Below are 23,419 nucleotides of genomic sequence, written 5' to 3'. Positions count from 1 at the left end.
ACATGTCCTTCAGGAGTAAAGTTTTGGTACACATTTTAGGGCCCAGGGAGAACACATCATCCCAGGGCTTAAATTTCTGCAAGGATAAATATGGAGATAGATGACAAATGTCTTAGAGAAAGAAATGCCAGAGAAAGAATTTGGGGGGAAAAAACCCGCATCACTGAAAGATGCAATTATTTATTTATTTACTGTCGTTGGCTGTTCCCAATCTCAGTTGCAATTCCCACATTAAGTCTGTTCCCACCCTTCCTGTGTCCCTTGAGCTGAGCAGGCACTTCCTGTCCTATTGGAAATGAAAGCTGGGGATTGGGGGTGGATGTGGATATGTGCGTTTACTCTGCAGAATGCTAGTGTTGTCTGTTCTATTATCACAGCAAGAAAATTTATTTAAAAATAAAAAAAGCAACAGGAAAACCTAGAGTAGAGACCAGGAGTTCATTTTAGGAAGAGTTTGGGATTCGCGTTTGTTGTGATAAAGCGGATAGGTTTCATTTATTTCTGGAGAATTCTTGGAACGATGGCAGCAAGTTGGCTTTATGAAGGGATCTGAAGACCTTTATTTTATATCCCCATCAGCTTGGATGGGTAGGGATTCTTGTTTCTCATTCTTACGTTTTTTATTTTCTGTAAGTCTTTTTTCTTGTTAAAGCTATGCCTCCAAGAGCATTCCTTGGAAACTGCTAGAGGTAAGTCTTGTTGCCACTGTGGTACGTTCTTGACTCATTAAGTTCTTTCTTGGAAAAAATTGTATTTTTCTCTTCTGTGATGCATATGCTTTCTCAATAGTCATATACTATTTTCTTTTTTTCAAGCTTAGAAACGACTTGAAGCAGACATCCTGACTGTGAAATTCAGCTTGGCCATAAATTCCAGGTTTGGTGAGTTACTGAACTTGTTTCAGCTTTGTGGATCTAAAAGACTAGGAAATAGTGAGATAGATTCAAATAAAGGCTGAAGGGCTTCCTAAACTTGCTCTGGGCAAGGAGCATAGTCTCCTTCCCCCGGGGCAATGGGAGGTCAATAAGCTAGCTTCCATTGGTGGAACACATTGCTGTCACTGAGGCTGGTTCAGTCTGAGAGTGCCTTTTTCCTAGGTGACTCTGAAATACGAGTGTGGACTGGAACACAGCCGGGCAGTGCAGCCCAGGAGAAACAGAACTACCCTAGGGTCTAAAATTACTTCCCGTATTATATTTTCTTTTTCTCTGCTCTTTGGAGGTACTATCTCCCCGCACCCCTCTCTCTCTCTCTCTCCCTCTCGCATGTATGTGTGGGCGGGGGAGGGGGGCATGCGTGTGCCAGTAGTGGGGCTTGAACACAGGGCCTCACACTCTCATTTGGCTTTTTCCACTCCAGGCCGGTGCTGTGTTCTATCACTTGAGCCACACTTCCACTTCTGTTGGTTTTTGTTGTTTTTTTTTTTTTTTTGCTGGTCAATTGGAGATAAGAGTCTCATGGACATTCCTGCCCCCACTCACTAGCTTTGAACCTCAACCCTCAGCTCTCAGCCTCCTGAGTAGCTAGGATTACAGGTGTGAGTCACCATCACCTGGTTTCCTTTGTTTTTGTCTTTGTGCACTGAGATCATCCTAGCTGTAAGGTAGGGGAATCCCTGAGCTCACCTCACAGGCACCCTTGGTATGATTTTCTCCTATGATCTCCAAACATCTGAGTCTTGGGTTTACTTTAACATCAGGCCTGACATCAGCTTTAAGAAAAGGGGGTAGGGGCTTCGTTGTCTTTTTATGGTAATCAGAACTTGTTTATAGAGGAAAGTGGAGGAATTTGAAAGATGTTAGACCTAAGAACTTCTTTCTGGCTTTAACTGTGGAGCCTGTTGTCAGCAAACCAAAACAGAACATCTTGGGCATTAGGACCCAGTGGAGTGGCTTGTCCAGACTGTGAGTTAACTTCTCAGTGACGCACTGGAGCAGCCCTTGCTCATTCTTACCCACAGCACCCCCCCATCTCCCATCTCTCTCTCTCTCTCTCTCTCTCTCTCTCTCTCTCTCTCTCTCTCCTCCCTCCCTCCCCTCTTTCACTTTCCTCTGTCTTCCCTCCCTCTCTCCCCCTCTGTTCTTCCCCTCCCTCTCTTCTCCTTTTCTCTCCTCCTCCTTCCCTTTCCCCTCCCTTTCCTTCTCTCTCTCTCTCTCTCTCTCTCTCTCTCTCTCTCTCGTTCTCTCCCTCCCTCTCTCTCTCCCTTCCCTCATTCCCTCTCCCTCTCTCCCTCCCTCCCTGTCTCTCTCAGCTCCCCCAACAGTAAGGAGAAAATGCTGCTATCAGTGACTTCCAGGCCTGGGATTTCGACTTTTGGCTATAACAAGAACAACAAGAAGGTAGGAAAAGCGCTTTCTTTCTTTCTTTTCTTTCTTTTTTTTTTTTTGGAATGTAGCTACTTCCTCTTCTGGGGATCAGCGAGTGCCCTTGGTTTTAGCAGGCTCCTTGAAGAGCGGAGCCAGATTCTTCCCTCTCAGCGCCTCTTTCCTTTTTCTACTAATTTTTTGTTGCCTCTTCTCACCTGGTCCTGGAGTTCTAAGAATTTACATTCTCCATGTGTGGGACCTGAGAAGGCAGAGAAATTAAAACCACAACGACAACAGATCAGCCTGCAAGTTTATATCTCTGCAGTTAAGTTAGTTTAATTTCCCACCTATGTACAATCTTCACGGGACTAATAGTATGTCATTTTAGAACTTGTCTCCCCACCATCCCTGGGGGTTTTATTTATATTTTACCTTTTGGATCCCATTCTCCATACTATCTTATTTTCCCTTCCTACCTATACCATCAGATAGATGGGATCACCGGTAGGTAGTGAAACCTCACAGCTCATCAAGAACTGGGTGGGTGCTTCTCAACCAGACTCCCCCCCACCCCGCACCCCCCTTAGCCCCAGCAACCCAAAGAAGACTCCAGAGGAGACTTGAGAGACTGAGAGAAATGCCTTGGGATTAAAGCAGAAAGCTCTGTGATTCTTTAGGTCTTTCTTTTGAGTTGGTACTTGGAGCTGTGCAGATAAGCCAGGCTTAGCTGGGATCCTGGAGTCCTTACAATTAACCCATGACTGCCAGAGGAGTTCTACTATGGTTGGGCAAATGGGCAGTTCTGGGAGTGAGGGACCTTCTTGCCCACATTTGCCAGGACACAGATTTGGCAGTTGCTTGGCATTCCATGGCACACAATCCTGATTAGGACAAACTTGATGCTGGAGCAGGAAGACTTTTTACTTACTCTTCTGGGTATTGTAATTGTTCCTTGAAGAAAAAAAATGTTCATTGGTACTTAGGGATTTTACTTTTATTGTTACTGTTCATTTAATGTAATATTCGACAGTGGGAAAAGATTTCTGCTGCTTTCTCATGAACCTAAATATACCATTACAGATAGATAGAAACTCAAATATCTGATCAGGTCAAATGCTTCGTGTTAGTTTTCAGTTGTTGGTTTGTACAGTATCCATTCTGTTGATGGCCTTAAGAAATAAAAGTCCATACATATTTTGTTGGTTACCAATGTATGTGTGTTTGTCCATATACCAAGATTCTTCTATCAAATATATAGGTCTTCGTTATATGTTATACTGTGTATCTGAAAGGAGGACATTTCACCTGAATTCTCTTCAAATCTATATAATTCTGTATAAAAATGTCCTTCCTTATTTTGCTTTCTTCCAAGTTTTTCAGATGATCCAGTACCAAGTTAAATACCCCCCATCCAATTATTTTTTTTTCATATTTCAGGATTTCCTGTATGTGAAAAGATCTCCAGACCCTTTCCTCTTGGAGTGTGGGTAATGGTTAACCAGCACCTAAATCTAGTCTAATAGAGGGACAGAAGTTATGAGTGTAGATGTTGATTCAAGTCTCCAGAAAGTTTGAGGGAGAAGGCCAGGCAATGTTGGGACCTGTGGACAGGAAAGGAAGGGAAGGAGATACATGGTTCCTAATATATTTGTGCACAATTCTCTGGGTTCTTACAGGTCAGGGTCATGAGATGCTGTGTCTACATCACTTAGGGCTGTGTGTATGACTGCTTGTGAATGTTGGCTGTATTAGTTACTACATTGCTCTTTGTCTTGGTGCTGACATGTAGGTTTAATATGTTTGTATAAGAAGGTGTTTTGGATGTATTTATTCATGTAAAAAGGTGTGTGTGTGGTTGGTGAGGGGTTGATCCTAGGGCTTGAACTCAGGCTTGGTGGTTAATTGGCAATAAGAGTTTCATGGACTTTGCCTTCTGGGTGAACCATGATCCTCAGATCTCAGCCTCCTGAGTAGCTAGGATTATAGGCATGAGCCATCAGCACTCAGCCTGTTTATACAAATGTGTGCATTTTTACCTAGGGCTCAAACTTTAAAGTAACTTTTATTAGTTTTAAGTGATAATTATAAGACATAATTATTTCTAAATTAAACATAAAGAAGTGTATAAAATAAAATCTTTTTCCATGTCCTTATGACAATCCTAGTCCTCAAGGAAAATATCAAGTGCTGGTCCTTCCAGACTGTTCTATGCCAGGATAGTTCCCATTTTGACAATGGCTAATTTGCCATCTCTGGTAAAATCTCAGTTTCACAATACAACCAGTATATAGAAGTAGAGTTGTGGTTCAAGTGGTAAAGTATCAGCCTTGAGCAAAAAAAGCTTAAGAATCGGGCTGGGAATATGGCCTAGTGGCAAGAGAGCTTGCCTCATATACATGAAGCCCTGGGTTCAATTCCCCAGTACCACATATATGGAAAATGGTGCTGTGGCTCAAGTGGCAGAGTGCTAGCCTTGAGCAAAAGGAAGCCAGGGACAGTGCTCAGGCCCTGAGTCCAAGGCCCAGGACTGGCAAAAAAAAAAAGCTTAAGAATCAGTGCCTAGGTCTGGTAGCCTCAGTACTGGTAGAAAAAAAAACACAACTGTTATTGGGCTTAACCAAAAGGATTTAAAGCTAGGGCTGGGGCTCACTGGATCACATGCTTAGCAGGCACAAGGACCTGAGATGGGGTTCTGTCTCTGTACCCTTAACCTTCCCAAAGTAATTGAAATAAAAAGAAAACTACACACATCTACTGCTTTCTTTAAATGAGAATTCTTTCTGCATGATTTACTTCTGGCTATAGTCACCTCCAGCTTGTGGAATAATTATAAGATAATTATAATATAATTGCCAGTGATTACAATTTGAAAAGCTGATATTTTATTTAACTTTAAAAAAGTAGTAGGCTGGGAATGTGGCTTAGTGGTAGAAGCCCTCAGGTACCACATAAACAGAAAAGGCCAGAAGTAGCTCTGTGGCTCAAGTGATGGAGTGCTAGCCTTGAGCAAAAGAAACTCAGGGACAGTCCTCAGGCCCTGAGTCCAAGTCCCAGGACTGGCAAAAAAAAAAAAAAAAAAAAAAAAAAAAAAAGGAGGATGATTATTTTATTTTGAAACATGTTGATATGCTTCCCTTTATATCACTCCTCAGGGAAGGTGTTTTTCTGAGTTGCTTATGGCAGTCATACTTCTTTTGTTGGCTGATAAGAAATATACAAATATAGTCAGCCAAATGTACTTAATGCCTAATAAAGGGCAGATTATTTCTTAAGACAAGGTGCCAAATTCCCATTCATTTCTTTGAAATTAAAATAGTTGCAGAAGGAAGGAATGTAGCTTTCAAAAGGAGATTCTGCAAGAAAATTTAATGCCCATTTTTTAAATTTAGCCATCAGTCTTAATGGCCTTCAGCTACTCTTGGTTAGTTGAAGAGTCTGAATTCAGAAAGATATACAGCTATCTTGTGAACACAGTGTCTTGGGCCTTGAAAGGGTTGTCTCAGTGAAGAGACGCAGTATAGGTGAGAGTGGAAGAGGAAATGTTTGGGACTGAAGGAATTTCATACTTGCAAAGGGTTAGCCACGCCTTCCCTGACATCATCTCCCTGGCATGTGTTATTATAATTTAACTCCTCCAGCATCAACAGTCATTTCCTTTGGACAAAAAGAAAAGGGACTGCTTTTCACTTGGAATTACTTTCCCTTAGTATTTAAAAAAAAATTCTTTTTCTTATTATAGGGGAAGCTTGAATTCAGGTCCTCACACTTGCTTTGCTTTCCTGCTCCTGGCTGGTATCCTACCACGTGAGCTATATCACCAGTCTGGCATTTTGCTAGTTAATTTTCAGGAGATGGTCTTGAAGACTTTTCTGCGTAGGCTGGCTTGGAAGGACCATCTTTCAGATTTTAGCCTTTGAGTTGCTAGGATTACAGGCAGGGATATAAACCACCAGCACTCAGCTTTTTAATTAATTTATTTTTGAGAAAGGCTTACTGAACAGCCCAGGCTGATCTCAAGCTCAAAATCTGTTTTTCTTGTTATTAGTGTACGAAAGACCCCTGTGGGGCACTAATGAAGACAGGACTGGTAGATACTACTGTAGCCTCATTCCTTGACAAGCTTCAGTTGCCTAAGATTGTCAGCTTTATTGCAGAGAGAAAAGTGGTGGAACAATGCAGTATCATTTATGAGAGAATTTTCCATGTGTTTACAACCTTTCTATCTAACTCCCACCAAATCGAAATTTTATTTATTTACCTACATATTGATTTACTTATTCTTTTTGTTTTTTCTTTTTTTATCAGTCCTAGGGCTTGGACTCAGGGCCTGAGCACTGTCCCTAGCTTCTTGTTGCTCAAGGCTAGCACTCTGCCACTTGAGCCACAGTGCCACTTCCACTTTTTTCTGTTTATGTGGTGCTGAGGAATCGAACCCAGGGCCCCAGAGCTTCATATACGCTAGGCAAGCACTTTACTGCTATGCCACATTCCCAGCCCTCACTTATTCTTTTATGTTGTTATTTATGTATTTTACTTGCTGGAAGTAGGATTTGAACTCAGGGCCTCACTTTCTCACTTGGCAGTCATTTATTTTAGAGATAGGATCTCATGTATAATCCAAGATGGATTTGAACTTGTGGTCCTCCTGCCTCTGCTTCCTGAGTGCTAGGGTTATAGGCAAGCACCACCATTCTCAGCTTCAAAGAACCTTTAAGTCTCACTTCTTGTTATATGGATTTTGGATTTAGGGTTTGTTTTCTGTGTTCACTTTTTGTTTTGTTTTTAGAGGAACTCTCGTTCATTTGCTCACACTAGCCTCAAACTCCTGGACTCAAGTGATTCTCCTTCCTCAGCTTCCTGAGGAGCTGGGACGATAGTTACTGGCCACTGTGTCCAGCTATCAGTGTTATTGGTAATAAAGTTAACTCAGGTGGTTGAAGTTCAGTGGTACTGTCTTACCACTGACCCCTTGTTCCTATTTTTTTATTTTATTTATTTTATTTATTTATTTTTTTGGCCAGTCCTGGGCCTTGGACTCAGGGCCTGAGCACTGTCCCTGGCTTCTTCCCGCTCAAGGCTAGCACTCCGCCACTTGAGCCACAGCGCCGCTTCTGGCCGTTTTCTGTATATGTGGTGCTGGGGAATCGAACCTAGGGCCTCGTGTATCCGAGGCAGGCACTCTTGCCACTAGGCTATATCCCCAGCCCTTGTTCCTATTTTTTTAGTCCTAACTTATGCTCTCTATTCTATCTTTACCACTCTAATGAGTATCCCACATGATGTCCTTGTCCCCTATTTTTCTACCTCTTACTCCCAGTTACTTTTAAACCTGCTGCCAGAACAACAACACAAAACACACCAAAGCAGTTTGGCAGTTCCTCAAAAGGTTAAACACAGACCCAGGAATTCCATTCTTAGATGTAAACCCTTGAGAAATGAAAACACACATGTATACAAATGTTCTTAGCAGCATTATTTATAATAGTTTCCAAATAGAAACTACCCAAGTCTTCACCAACTGCTGAATGGCTGAATAAACTACAATATATACCTATGCTGTGAAATAATACTCTGCAGCAAAGAGGAACAGAGTACAGATACATGTCACAAATAGATGAATATTGTATTCATGAAAGAAAGCCAGTCAAAACGATTAGATGTGATTCCATTGATATGAAATGTCTAGAATAAGCTCATCCATGGAGACAGGAAGTAGATCAATGGTTGTCTAGGGTCTGAGAAGGGATGCAAGGGAAGTGGGAAGTAACTGGTAATGAGTCTTGGGTTTCTTTCTGGAGTAATGCAAATGTTCTAAAATTGACTGTGGTTGTGGTTGCACAGTTCTGTAATTTGTACTTTGTAAGGAATGAATGGCGTGGTGTGAATTATATCTTAGTAAAGTTGTATAGAAATGGATGGGGAGCAAAAAAAGGAGATAAAAGTTGAAGAAAGATGGAAGTGGTAGTACTGGGTTTTGAACTTGGGGCCTTGTACTTGCTAAGCAGGCCCTGTACTGCTTGAGCCATAATTCCAGATTGATTTGCTCTGGTTATTCTTTGATTTGGGGTCTAGCTTTTTGTCTATGCCTGCCAGTATGGCAGTCCTCCTATTCAAACTTTTTGCTGTAGCTGGCATGACAGGTGTGTACCACCATTCCTAGCTTCTTTCTGTTGACATGAGATCTCTGAAACTTTTTTTTTTCTGCCCAGGATAGTGTGGAACTGCTATCCTCCTGATCTTAGCCTCCCATGGAGTTGGGATGAAAGTTGTGTATCACTCTCCCTGATCTTTTTCACCAAAGGTTAGTACTCTACTACTTGAACCACAGTTCTGCTTCTGGCTTTTTTAATGGTTAATCGGAGATACAAGTCTCATGAATTTTTGTGCTCTGGCTGGCTTCAAACCATGATCCTCAGATCTCAGTCTCCTGAGCAGCTAGGATCACAGATGGGAGCCATCTGGACACCTGATTAGACACACACCCCGCCCCCAACCCCCAGTCTTGGATATTGAACTCGGCCTGAGCACTATCCCTGGCTTCTTTTTGCTCAAGGCTATCCCTCTACCTCTTGAGCCACAGCACCACTTCTGGCTTTTTTCTATATATGTGGTGCTGAGGAATTGAACCCAGGGCTTCATGTATACGAGGCAAGCACTTTACCACTAGGCCATATTCCCAGCCCAAATGTTTTTTTGTTTTTGTTTTTGCCAGTCCTGGTCCTTGAACTTAGGGCCTGAGCACTGTCCCTGGCTTCCTTTTTGCTCAAGCCTGGCCCTTGAACTCAGGGCCTGAGCACTGTCTCTGCCTTCCTTTTTGTTCAAGGCTAGCACTCTGCCACTTGAGCCACAGCGCCACTTCTGGCCGTTTTCTATATATGTGGTGCTGAGGAATCGAACCCAGGGCTTCATGCATGCTAGGAAAGCACTCTACTGCTAAGCCACATTCCCAGTCCCTTATTAGACATTTTAAAGTTAATATATCTAAAGCAGATATGTCTGTCTGCTCTCTGTCTCTGTCTCTCTCTCTGTCTCTGTCTCTCTGTCTCTGTCTCTGCTACAGATGTCTTTGCTGGGGCAGAAATACATGTGAGAGATTCTCATCTCCAATAGACTACTCAGAAAAGGCTGGAAGTGGCACGGTGGATCAAGTGATAGAGCGTTAGCCTTGAGCACAAAGAAGCTCAGGGACAGTGTCCAGACTCTGAGTTTAAGACCCAGCACTGGGAAACAACAACAACAAAAACAACACTTTTACCAGGACAGTGACTGTTCTGCCAAAAAAGGAGCCAAATGGCACAGCCCAAGGGTGAAGATGGGAGGGAAAGGGCAGGAGCTGGGAATGCACTCAGGGCATCTGGTACTGTATCCTCAGCATTGACAGGGGAGGAGGAAGATGGATGCTGTAAGAGGAATCATTGCACTGAGGTTATAGTGGTGAGGGGAGGGAGTGCCCCGAAGGCTCTGGAGGACCTAGAGGTGAGGGCGATGACAATCTTCTCCTTTGTAGAGGACAAGGAAGCCTGCTGGGCTTCAGGCCTGGGGCTGGGAACTGAGACTCCCAGAGCTTGTCACCAGAGGCTCTCACACTCTCAAAGGCACCCAGAACAGTCCTGGGACTGCTTTGCTGGCACAATGTGTCTTTCAACCATTCCCAGAAGAGATTTCTGGGCCTTAAACTCAGGGCCTAGATGTTGTCTTTTAGCTTTTTTGCCTAAGGTTGGCATTCTACCGCTTGAGCCACAATTCTACTTCTGGCTTTTTGGTGGTTAACTGGAGATAAGAGTCTCATAGATTTTCCTACTCAGGCTAGCTTGGAACCACGATCCTCTGATCTCAGTCTCCTAAGTAGCTAGGATTATAGGTATGAGCCACCAGTGCCCAGATATTTGTACTTTTTGAGGTGGCACCACAGTGGCTATGTCATTGTACAGTCCCATCAATAGCTCACAAAGATTCCAACTTCTTCAAAACCTCCCCCCCCGCCCCGCTTTTTTTTGGCAGTCCTGTGGCTTGAACTCAGGGCCTGGGCACCGTCCCTGAGCTTCTTTTGCTCAAGACTAGCACTCTACCACTTGAGCCACAGCACCACTTCCGGTTTTTTCTGTGGTGGTACTGAGGAATTGAGGAATTGAACCCAAGGCTTCATGCAATGCTAGGCAAGCACTCTTCCACTAAACCACATTCCCAGCCCCAATGTTTGTTATTTGATGTTTTTAGTTTTTGTGCTGGTACCAAAGAAACTGGAGGCCTCTGAGCTCACTGATCTCCTGTCTCAGTGGCTAGTTGCTTTCCTGAGATATGCATGCTTCTCCCTTGCCTTTTGCCCCGGGAATTTTCTTTGCCTCTTCTCTGGCTGGATGCTATTTCCCAAGCCCTGCTTTTTGTTGCCTAACTCCCTGGCTATGGTGGAGTGTCACAAAGTTCAGGAGAGGAATTTGTTTGGACAACGTGCAGGTCTGAAGATGTTCATTTACCCTACCACTTCCTTGATAAGTCACTGTATAATGACTAGTTGGGAATAACTTCTTCCTCAGAGTTTTGAAGGCTTGCTCATTGTCTTCTGATTGTGAGTATATGTCTGTGTATGTCAGTGTATATCAGTTCTGAAGCTTGAACTCATGGCTTGAGTAGTGTCCTTGAGGATTTTTTTTTTTTTTTTTTTTTGCTCAAGGCTAGTGTTCTACCACTTGAGTCACAGCTCCACTTCTGGCTTTTTTTGGTAGTTAATTGGGGATAAGAGTTTCATAGGCTTTCCTGCCCATGTTAGCTTTGAACAGTGATCCTCAGATCTCAGCCTCCTGAGTAGCTAGGATTATAGGCATGCACTACTGGTGATTCATCATCTGATTTCGATTTCTAAAACTTCTATTGAACCATTCCTGCATGAGAAACTTACCTTTTCCCTCTCTCTTAAAAAGGTTTTAGGGGGGCTGGGGATATGGCCTAGTGGCAAGAGAGCTTGCCTCGTATGCATGAGGCCCTGGGTTCAATTCCCCAGCACCACATATACAGAAAACGGCCAGAAGTGGGCGCTGTGGCTCAAGTGGCAGAGTGCTAGCCTTGAGCAAAAAGAAGCCAGGGACAGTGCTCAGGCCCTGAGTTCAAGGCCCAGGACTGGCCAAAAAAAAAAAAAAAAGGTTTTAGGGCCCTATCTATCTTTTCCCCGGTATTTTTTTTTTAAAGAAAAGACTAAGTTTATTCAGCTTTCGATGAGAATACTGAAAGTCCCTAAATAAACTTAATTTCTCAGTTAAATAGTTCAACATGGACAGAAAAAGAGAGAGAGTGAGAGGGAAAGTGGAGAGAAAAGAGAATAAGAAGGATGAGGAAGAAGAGAAGAAGGAGGAGGAGGGGGAAGAGGAGGAAGAAAAGAGGTTGAGGAGGATAAGGAAGAGGACTTTTCCCTAGTATTAAAAAAAAGATTTCTTAAGTTTGTACCTTATATGAGTGTCTATTCTGCTAAAGCTGGTTACTCATTTCTTTTTAAAATGTTTTAATTTATTTTATTATTTTATTTTTTGTGTGTTGATACAGGGGCTTGAAGCCCATGTTGTTTTAGGTCCTGTAAATGGTACTTCCAATTTTGGAGCCTTCCTGGAATTTTAGAAATTTACCTTTCTCCCTGTTCGCTTTTCAATCTCTGTTCTTCTAAGTCATGTCTTACTTATCCATCTGGTGTCCAGCTTCTAAATAGCCCATCTGTTACCTGTTATTTTTGTCCTTGAAAATTTATATTTTTTCTATATGTTTATAATAATTTTAGTAGGATCTGGGTGGCTTTGGAGATCATTACATATATTCAATTCAAAATCCCCTCCTCATTCTTCATCCCCTACTACTTTGGCTTTTGTCCTGACTATCCTACTACAATAGGTACTTCTAAAATATTAAATCTAACTCCCTTTTTCGTTTTTTGGTGGTTGTGGTGATGGTGGTACTGGGGTTTGAACTCTGGACATTGTGCTTATTAGGAAAGCACTCTACTGAGCCTTGTCCCCAGCCCTTTTTGTCTTCATTATTTTTTTTTTCAAGACCAGGACTCGAACTCTGTGTCTGATGCTTTTGCTTATTGATTGGCGCTCTGCCAGTTGAGCTGCACCTCTGACCCATTCTTTATTTTTTGAATAAGGTCTCATGTATATACCTGAGTCAGCCTGGGTCACGGTTACCACGTAGGCATGCAACACCACGTCCAGTGATTGCTTAAGAGATGAGGTCTGACATTTCTTCCTGTGTTAGCCTCAAGCCATTGTCCTCCCCATCTCATCCTCTAGGATTGCTAGGATTACAGACATGAGTCACCAGAACCTGGCCTCCAACTGACTTTTGAAAAGTTTTATCTTACAACAAAACAAAACCCTGAGTGGCATTTATTATTAAATTGTTACCCATTTTTGAAGCCCTCTCCTGGTACCATTGCTCTCTGTCCCTTCCCTTATCAGTCACTGTGCCTAGGCTCAGTGTTTATAGTTTTTCAGGCCTTCTTGCTCTCTCTCTCTCTAGATTTCCCCTATTTTTATGCTACTAGGTTTATACATTATAATTGCTAGGCCACATCTCTCTTCTGTGTATCCAGCTGGCTACTTGATATTTGCTCCTGGAAATCTCACCAGCTATTAAAATGTAACACATCCAAAAATGTATTGCTTCTTTTCTTTTTTGGTTAGTCATGGGACTTGAACTCAGGGCGTGGGTGCTGTCTGTGAGCTTTTTTGCTCAAGGCTAGTGCTCTGCCACGTTGAGCCACAGCACTACTTCCAGTTTTCTGGTGGTTAATTGGAGATAGAGTCCCATAGAATTTCCTGCCTGGGCTGGGTTTGAACTGCAATCCGAACCACGATTCTCAGATATCAGCCTCCTGAGTAGCTAAGATTAGAGATGGTGAGCCACCAGTGCCTGGCTGTATGGCTTATTTTCGAATCATCAAACTGTTTATATCAGGGAATGAGTACCCCAGTCATGAGGTTACTCAAGCCAAACATCTCATGTATGAAGAAATCCTACTGAGTCCACATAGTGTCCCTCTCAGATCTTCTTCCTCCTCACCATCATTTATTGAGGCCTGTCTAGTTCTTCCTGCTTTTTGCTGGTTAACTGGAGGTAAGAGTCTGTCAGATTTATCTGCCCAAGCTGACTCTCCATTGTGATCCTCAGATCTCAACTTCCTGAGTAACTAGTTTTACATATGTGAGCCTTCAGTGCATAGCTTAAAAAAAAAATTATTATTGGGCTGGGAATGTGGCTTGGTGGTAGAGTGCTTGCTTAGTGTGCATGAAGCCCTGGGTTTGATTCCTCAGCATCATATACACAGAAAAAGTCAGAAGTAGTGCTGTGGCTCAAGAGGTAGAGTGCTAGTCTTGAGCAAAAAGAAGCCAAGGACAGTGCTCAGGACCTAAGTCCCAAGCCCCAGGACTGGCACTATATATGTGTGTTTGTGTGTGTGTACATATATATGTGTATATACATACATATATTATTATTATAAAGGTGATATGAAGAGGGGTTACAGTTATATATCAGGTAATGAGTATACTTCTTTTTGGACAATGTCACCCCTTCCGTCTTTCCCAGTTTTCCTCCTGTCCATGCCTACAAGTTGTATAGTTCATTTTCTGTTTGTTTTTGTTTGTTTTTGCTTTTGTTGCCAGTCCTGGGGCTTGGACTCAGGGCCTGAGCACTGTCCCTGGCTTCTTTTTGCTCAAGGCTAGCACTCTGCCACTTGAGCCACAGCACCACTTCTGGCTTTTTCTATACATGCTGTGCTGAGGAATCGAACCCAGGGCTTCATGTATACAAGGCGAACACTTTACCACTAGGCCGTATTCCTAGCCCTGTATAGTTCATTTTCAACAGTGACTAGTAAGAACTACTGCTGCATTTGTTCATCCTTTGTCCCTCCATTTCTGTTCCCTCCAGTCCCCCAAAGAAAAATAAATGAACAAACAAGACAAAAAGAAAAAAAAAAGCTTCATTTCCATTTCCTGAAATTCATTTTGATAAGTATTACTTCATATGATGAGAAGCCCAAAGGCATTGCACCTTTGAATTCCACCCCTAAGAGTATCCTCCTTTGGTCCCACTGTGTGTGAATGCCTAGTGTCCTGTATAATTGATCATGTTCCAGTGTATTTTAGATCTAACTTCTGCCTATGAGAGAAAATACGCACTGTTTGTCTCTCTGAGCTTAGCTTACCTCAGTTATAATGATTTGTTCTAGGTCCATCCATTTCCCTGCAAATGACTTATTATTGCTCTAATGATTATATATAAAATTCCATTGTGTATAATATTTTTTTTGGTTGATCATGGAGTTTGAACTCGGGGCTTGGGCACTGTTCCTGAGCTTTTGTTCTCAAGGCTAGTTCTCTACTACTTTGAGCTACAGCTCCACTTCCAGCTTGAGGATGGTTAATTGGAGAAAGTGTCTCACCGACTTTTTTCTGCTGAGGCTGGCTTCTAACCACAATCCTCAGATCTCATCCTGGTGGCATGAGCTTGTACCATACTTTTTTTGTTTTTTGTTTTGTTTTTTGGCCAGTCCTGGGGACTGGACTCAGGGCCTGAACACTGTCCTTGGCTTCTTCTTGCTCAAGGCTAGCACTCTGCCACTTGAGCCACAGCGCCCCTTCTGGCCATTTTCTGTATATGTGGTGCTGGGGAATCAAACCCAGGGCCTCATGTATATGAGGCAGGCACTCTTGCCACTAGGCCATATCCCCAGCCCTGTACCATACTTTTTGATCCACTCACCTATTTATGGAGCATCTGGGCTGTTTCCACATCGTAGCTATTGTGAATAGCACAGCAACAAACTTGGTGTGCAAGTGTCTTTATGGTATCCTGGCTTGTGAAGTCTTGGGTAGATGCCCAGGAGTGGTATGGCTGAGTCGTAGAGAAGATCTATGTTAGGTTTTTGAGGCACCTCCAGACTGCTGTTCAGACTGAGTCTTTTTCTTTCTGATGTTAAGGATTGAATCAGGGCCTGCTGCATGCCAAGCAAGGACAGGACCACTTTGCTACCTACAGAACTGCCTCCTGGTGAGGTTTTCTAATGCACCTGCGCACTTGAACTCGTTTCACTGTAGTTTATTCTTCCTATATAGACAGAGCAGTGTTTCAACATAGATTTAGTAACTTTTCTGGTACCTTTTATTCTTGTTTCCATTGCAAGTCCCCATCTTTAAGTCTCTGAATGGCCACTTTAAAAAGAAAATCGTTTTGGGGCTGGGAACGTGACTTAGTGGTAGGGTGCTTGCCTAGCATGCATGAAGCCCTGGGTTAGATTCCTCAGTACCACATAAACAGAAAAAGCCAGAAATGGTGCTGTGGCTCAAGTGATAGAGCGCTAGGCTGGAGCACAGAGGCTCAGGGACAGTGCTTCGGCCCTGAGTTCAGGACTAGCAAAAGAAAAGAAAAGAAATAATCTTTGAAGGAATATTATCACCTTTCTTCCTTCCTTCTTTCCTTCTTTCCTTCTTTCCTTCCTTCCTTCCTTCCTTCCTTCCTTCCTTCCTTCCTTCCTTCCTTCCTTCCTTCCTTTTTCCCTCCCTCCCTCCCTCCCTCCCTTACTTGTTAACCCCAGTTCCTAGGCAGGAGTTCTACTACCTGAGCTATGCTCCCAGTTCTTTTTTGGTTTCAGTCATTTTTCAGATAAGTTTTCAGGTTTGTGCTCCATACCTCCAATGTAGCTAGGATTACAGGTTTAGACCACCAAACCCACCTTGTTCTTTGAAATAAAATGTCACTAGCTTTTTGCCCAGGCTGCCCTTGAATCAAGGTCCTCTGCTTCTCAAGTAGCTGGGATTACATGTGTGAACGATTGTAACTTGACCCTGTTTTCGTTTTGTTTTATCTGATTTTTGTTTAAGAAAATAAGAAAACATTTATTCTGAGCTTTATCTTTTTGTTGTGTTGTTGCTGCTGCGAGACTGGAATTTGGAACTAGGTACCTGATGCTTTGCTTGATTGCTGGTGCTCTACTAACTGAGCTTCAAACTCCAAGCTTTCCCTTTTTTTCATGTTATATTTAAGCTGGGTTCTGGTGACACATGCCTGTAATCCTACCTACTCAAGAGGCTGAGATCTGAGGATCATGGTTTGAAGCCAACCTGAGCAGGAAAGTCCAAGAGACTCATCTCCAATTAACCACCAGAAAGCTGGAAATGGTATGTGGCTCTAAGTAATAGTGCTAGCCTTGAGTAAAAAAGCTGAGGGACAGTGCCCAAGCCCTAAATTCAAGCCCCACAACTGACCAAAAAAAAGTTATTTTTAAACTATGATTTGGAGACATTTTAGAGCTTATATTTTTAATTGAGGCTAATTTGACAAAGTGACAAGGAAATCATAATCACATTGTGTTCTTTATTCCTTATAAAAACTTGGAAAGAGAGATTAATGTTGAGAACATAATAAGACTTTTTAGAAAGACTGTAAAAAAAAATAATTGAGGTTATCCAGGTACTGGTGGCTCATGCCTGTAAATCCTAGCTGCTCAGGAGACTGAGAACTGAGGATCACAATTTGAAGCTAGTCTGGGCAGAAAAGTCTGTGAGACTCTTATCTCCAATTAACCAGCAAAATCCAAAAGTGGACTTGTGGCTCAAGTGGATGAACACTATCTTTGATCCAAATGCTCAGGGACACTGCCCAGGTCCTGAGTTCAAGTCCCAGAACCCACACCTAAAAAAATATAAATGAAAAAATTGAAGCTTAGAGGTAGTGAAAATCATTGGCTGTTCTAGTTTAGAGCGAGAAAGCAAAGGACAGGATGTGGAGTTGAGAGACAAATGACCTGGGTAAAAAATAAGATTCTGCTCCATAATAATTATATAAATTTGGGGAAGCAGTTATTCCTTTGAAACTCAGTTTTCTCATCCATAAACCCAAGGGTAAGATACTTGTCTCATTATCTTGTGAGGATTACAGTGTGTCACAACATACCCCAGTCTAGGGCCCGGGTACTGAGATATACAGCAAATGTGAATTTCTCTCCCTTTGCCTAATAAAAAGAGTGAAATTGGGCTGGGAATGTGGCCTAGTGGTAAAGTGCTTGCCTTGCATTCATGAAGCCCTGGGTCTGATTCCCTAGCACTACATATATAGAAAAAGCCAGAAGTGGCGCTGTGGCTCAAGTGGTAGATTTCTAGCCTTGAGCAAAAAGAAGCCAGGGACAGTGCTCAGGCCCTGAGTTCAAGCCCCAGGACTGGCCAAAAAAGAAAAAAAAAAAAAGAAAGAAAAAGAGTGAAATTGTCTGTCAGTTGCCACAATACTGAATTGACTTTTCTAGTTGTCTTCTTGATTTTAACATCAGGAGTCTCTGTCTGTCTGTCTGTCTGTCTGTTTCTGTCTCTGTCTCTCTCTCTCATGGTGGTCCTGGGACTTGAACTCATCTTGGGCACTGTCTCTGAGCTTTTCGCTCAAGGCCAGTGCTCTACCACTTGAGTCACAGATCCAGTCTGGCTTTTTGGTGATTAATTGGAAATAATGTCTCACTGACTTTCCTGCCCTGGCTGACTTTGAGTTGTGATACTTAGCCTCTTAAGTAGTAGCTAGGATTACAGGTATGAGTCATTAGCTAGCAGTCTCTTTTGAGAGGCTGGGTCAGAAACCTTTGTAGTTAGTATGAATTTTTGTCTTGATTTTTGGTATAGTTTTGTGTCAGTGTTCTGTCTTAGAATTTTGTTTTCTGCTCTTTGGAGGCTGATCTTTTCTTGTTGCATTTCTTCATAGTATCTCTATATAAAGTACAAAGTGCACCCAACAATTGAGTTATAGATTCTTTTCTCCCTATGTGATAATAATTTAAATGGTGGTCGAATGCATTAATGTTTACATTGCTACCTGACAACTGGCTCAACTTCAAAAAATAAATTAAAAAATAAAAGAAGAGCAAGAAAGAGGGAGGTAGGAAATCTTCTGATTTAAAAAGAGCCAATGGGGGGCTGGGAATGTGGCCTACTGGTAGAATGCTTGCATAGCATGTATGAACCCCTGGGTTCGATTCCTCAGTACCACATATACAGAGAAAGCTGGAAGTGGTGGTGTGCCTCAAGTGGTAGAGTGCTAGCCTTAAACAAAAGAAGCTCAGGGACAGTGCCCAGGCCCTGAGTTCAAGTCCCAGGACTGTCAAAAGGAAAAAAAGAGCCAATGGCTCCTACCTGTAATCCTAGCTACTCAGGAGGCTGAGATCTGAGGATCAAGGTTCAAAGCCAGCCCAGGCAGGACAGTTCATGAGACTCTTATCTCCAATAAACTACTCAGAAAAAGCTGGAAGTGGCACTTGGCTCAAGTGGTAGAGTGCTAGCTTTGAGTAAAAAAAAAGAAGCTCAGGGACTGGGAATATGGCCTAGTGGTAGAGTGCTTGCCTCGTATAAATGAGGCCCTGGGTTCGACTCCTCAGCACCACATATATAGAAAAAGTCAGAAGTGGCGCTGTGGCTCAGGTGGTAAAGTGCTAGCCTTGAGCAAGCACAAAAGCTCCGAAGTAGCAACCAGGCCCTGAGTTCAAGTTTCAGGACCAGCACGTATGTAGGTGCGCGCACACACACAAGCAACAAAAAAAACAACAGTCACTTTGTAGTAAAACTAAAGAAAAACTAAAAAAAAAAAACTAAACTAAAAACTAAAGATTCCATCTTAATGAACCAGCCTAAGATAAATGAAGGTTTGCTGGTTACTGGTACATGATACTTGATGTGAAAACAGCATATCCTTACGCAAGGATCCTATGGAATTTCCCACTCATGTTTCTATGTGACGACCTAGGAACTGAATTGGGCTTTCGCATCCTTTCTTTGGAGTCCTCCTCTCTTTGTTGATAGAACTGGATTTTGGCATTCCATTCTCACTGTGGCAACCCTCCTAACCTCCAGCCCCTGCCTCATTCTCAAACTTAGTTGAAGGTAATGACTTAGTGACATATTTGGAGGAAACATCTCAATGGCTCCCCAAGGAGAATCTCCAGATCATTTCAAGTTTGTATTGGCTGGTGATGGTGGTCCTGAAAGAAACGATTTTTGTGAATCATCATTTTATTGATCTTATTGTTACTTTTGTGCTAGTACTGGGTTTGAACTCAGAGCCTCGCACTCAGTATTCACTCAGTTTTCTTGCTTACAATTGGTGCTCTGCCACTTGAGCCATACCTCTAGTCTAGATTTTTGCAGACTTTTCTCCTCAGACTGGCTTTGAACTTAAATCCTCCAACTCCCAGCCTCCTGGGAATTTGGCCTAGCAGTAGAGTGCTTGCTTAGGACGCACTGGGTTTGATTCCTCAGCACCACATAAACAGAAAAATCCAGAAATAGTGCTGTGGCTCAACTGGTAGAGTGCTAGCCTTGAGCAAAAAGAAGCCAGGGACGATGCTTAAGTCCTGAGTCCAAGGCCCAGGACTGGCAAAAAACCCCAAACAAACAAAAATAAAAAACAAATAACAAAATGGCAGAAAGGCTATGCCTACCTCACCTGTCTGTGTCACTTGGGACTATTGCTCTGTTTGGCCCATAGAAGGATTGGGTTTGGGTTTTGTGATGCCAGGCATATAACCCAATGTGCTTCCTTTATATGACTGAATAATATTCCACTGTCTGGATATGCTTTTTTTTTTTTTTTTTTTGGCCAGTCCTAGGCCTTGGACTCAGGGCCTGAGCACTGTCCCTGGCTTCTTTTTGCTCAAGTCTAGCACTCTGCCACCTGAGCCACAGTGCCACTTCTGGCCATTTTCTATATATGTGGTGCTTGGGAATGGAACCCAGGGCTTCATGTATAAGAGGGAAGCACTCTTGCCACTAGGCCATATTCCCAGCCCCTGGATATGCTATTTTTAAGTTACTTGTTCAATCACTGATGCCCCCCCCCACCCCAGCCCCAGAGCAGTCCCACGTAAGAGCTTTCCCCCTCATTTCTCCTCTGATTCATAGTTTCATTTCCTTTGTGCTCAGTGTTTTACCCGGAGTAGACATGACCTGCTTCCAGGAACAGACAACTGCTCTTTGCCAGAAGGAAATAAAACAAAAGATAGAGTCATTCAAGGGCCCTATTTATATATGGCTTGGCTGCTTACCTGAGTTTGGGTTCTGTCATTATTTAGGGATTTATTTTTTTTTCCCCCTGTTTCCAATGCCCTCTTGTCAAACTTAGTTTAGGATTTAAAAAAAAGAAAACCAACTTGGTTCTGTTTAACAAAACCCATAGAGATAGAATAGAGGGAGTGCTGGAAAATGGGAGTACCAGTCCCCAAGTTTTTAAATAGCATTGCCTCCCAGAGGCAGTTGGGGGAACAAAATCCCATCTGCAGCAGGATTCACTGTTGAAGCTGTAAAGCAATAGATGTGTGACAGAATCCTGCAGGAAACTGGGCCATGGAGCCTTTTGCAGTGATGGGGATTTTTATCCAATCATGAGGAAAACAGTTTCACTGAGAATTTCTGGCACAAATTCTCTTCCATGTGAGTCTGTAAAGTAGAATGGTTGGTCCCCACCCCAAGTTCTAAAAGGAAACACATTAATCAGATGGTGGTGGCTCACGCCTGTCATCTTAGCTACTCAGGAGGCTGAGATCTGGGAATCAGGGTTCTGAACCAGCCTGGGCAGAAAAGTCTGTGAGACTCTTATGTTTGTTTGACCACCAAAAAGCCAGGAGTGAGCTGGGCACTGGGGGCTCACACTGTAATCTTAGCTATGCAGGAAGCTGAGGTCTGAGGATCACAGTTCAAAGCAGCAGGGGCAGGAAAGTCTGTGAGACTCTTACCTCCAATAAACTACCCAGAAAAAGCTGAGAGTAGCCCTATGGCTCAAGTGGTAGAGCACTAGCCTTGAGCACAGAGAGGCTTGGACAAAGCCCAGGCCCTGAGTTCAAGCCCCAGGACTGGCAAAAAAAAAAAAAAAAAGCCAGAAGTGGAGCTGCGGTTCAAGTGGTAGAATGTCAACTTCAAGCAAAAGAGCTAACAGACAGTGGCCAGGCCCTTAGTGCAAAGCCCAGGACCAGGGTGTACCTACAACAGACACAGAGATACAAAGGAAGCAGCACAGCCCTCATTTCATGACATCACTCCTCTCCCCCAGCCCACTGTAATAAGTTAAGGAATCACTAATATCTGTCTTGTCTATGTAGATCTGCCTATGGACACTTCACACAAATGGAATCATACATGGTCCTTTATATTGGCTTTTTTTTGCCATGTTCTTTGTTATTAGGTATTTGATGTTCTCAAGCTTTATTGCTGTCCTAGTATGCTTCAGTACTACTTTCTTCTTTGTATGGCTAATATTCCATTGTATGGATATGCCACATTTAAGTTACCCATTCATCAGCTGATGGACATTTATATTAGTTTTTTTCTTTTCTTTTTTTTTTTTTTTTTGCCAGTCCTGGGGCTTGGACTCAGGGCCTGAGCACTGTCCCTGGCTTCTTTTTGCTCAAGGCTAGCACTCTGCCATTTGAGCCAGAGTGCCACTCTGGCCGTTTTCTATATATGTGGTGCTACGGAATCGAACCCAGGGCTTCATGTGTACGAGGCAAACACTTTTGTCACTAGGCCATATTCCCAGCCACCCCCTCCCCCTTTTTTATTTTGCCAGTCCTGGCACTTAGACTCAGGGCCTGAGCACTGTCCCTGGCTTCTTTTTGCTCAAGGCTAGCACTTTACCTCTTGAGTCACAGCGCCACTTCTGGCTTTTTCTGTTTATGTGGTGCTGAGGAATCGAACCCAGGGCTTCAGGCATGCTAAGCAAGCACTCTACCACTAAGCCACATTCCCAGCCCTTTTTCTTTTTGTTAGTAGTACTGGGGTTTAAACTCAGGTCAGTTGTGAACTTCCTAGGCAGGTCCTCTACCACTTGAACCATGCCTACAGTCCTGTTTTTGCTTTTGTTTTCAGACAGGTTTTCACACTTTTTACTCAGAGCCAGTCTTTTTTTTTTTTTTTTGCCAGTCCTGGGGCTTGGACTCAGGGCCTGAGCACTGTCCCTGGCTTCTTTTTGCTCAAGGCTAGCACTCTGCCACTTGAGCCACAGCGCCATTTCTGGCCATTTTCTGTATATGTGGTGCTGGGGAATTGAACCCAGGGCCTCATGTATAGGAGGCAAGCACTCTTGCCACTAGGCCATATCCCCAGCCCCAGAGCCAGTCTTATACTGCAATCCTCCTACCTATAGTTCCCATGTGGCAGTGATTATAGATGGGAACCACCATGCTCAGATTGTTTGTTCAAGGGCTAGTCTGATCTTAAACTGAAATTTTGATTTCCTTTTTTTTTTTTCCGTCACCAGTAGCAATAGGTTTTATTGTTCTATTTTCAAACATGCAGACAAACCATTTCATCTATATTCATCCTCATTTACCCTCCTTTAGCCCTTTCTCCTTGCACTGGTGCCTGATTTATTTTCCTATTTGTGCCAGTCATGGGACTTGAGCCACCACTTCACTTCCCACTTTTTCGGAGTAATTTATTGAAGATAAGAGTCTCATGGACTTGCCTGCCCAGGCTGGCTTCAAACTGAGACCCTCAGATCTCAGCCTTCTGAATAGAATAGGGTTATAGGCATGAGCCACTAACATATGACTCTCTCTTTTTTTAATTTTCAAAGTGTGTATTAATGGTACTAAGGAGTTTCACCATGGTATTTCAGATCTATGTTATATATACATATAATGTATGTATGTGTGTGTATTCATATGCATATAAACACCAGTCATATCCATGGTAGCAAACCAATAGTTCCCTTCATTTTATTTATTTCTTCAGTAACCATTGTATCTTGTTGAAACGGTCCTGGCATTATGATACTTATAGAAATATTCTATCTTTATTTCAGGCATGGTTGGCCTCATGCTTATAATCCTAGCTACTTGGGAGGCAGAGCTAAGAGAAAGGGAAGGGAAGGAAGAGGAGAGGGGAGGAGGGGGAGGAAAGGGAGAAGAGGGAAGAGACATTCCCTCACCCTGGGAGGGAATGGAGGGGTTCCCAGGCTGGTAGTCTCCACATGGAGAACAGATCACACGGCTCAGGCTTCTGGATTTGCTCTGATTCTGTTTTTGCCGCTGGCATCATGAATTGTCATCACCTCCCCAGACTAGGGTCACATGCTTGTGGGAGAAGCAACTCTGTTTACTC

At 43.0% G+C, this 23,419-nt stretch overlaps 1 protein-coding gene across 2 annotated transcripts in view; it reads left to right on the top strand.

Annotated features, from left to right (window-relative positions):
* Nucleotides 1–311: 311 nt before the first annotated feature.
* Nucleotides 312–23,419, top strand: part of Rbms2 (RNA binding motif single stranded interacting protein 2) — a 48,290-nt gene continuing 25,182 nt past the window's right edge. The window contains exons 1-3 of one of the 2 annotated variants that reach the window (XM_048361535.1): nt 312–689; nt 816–881; nt 2,252–2,339. In XM_048361535.1, coding sequence (XP_048217492.1) covers nt 2,274–2,339 — 66 coding nt within the window. In that variant the 5' untranslated portion in view covers nt 312–689; nt 816–881; nt 2,252–2,273. The remainder of the gene's footprint in view (nt 690–815; nt 882–2,251; nt 2,340–23,419) is intronic. The other variant, XM_048361545.1, reaches the window with a different exon arrangement.

The sequence above is a fragment of the Perognathus longimembris genome, chromosome 1, assembly GCF_023159225.1.
Source record: "Perognathus longimembris pacificus isolate PPM17 chromosome 1, ASM2315922v1, whole genome shotgun sequence".
In the NCBI taxonomy this organism is placed as follows: Eukaryota; Metazoa; Chordata; class Mammalia; order Rodentia; family Heteromyidae; genus Perognathus; species Perognathus longimembris.
This window is presented reverse-complemented; position numbering and strand designations above follow the sequence as displayed.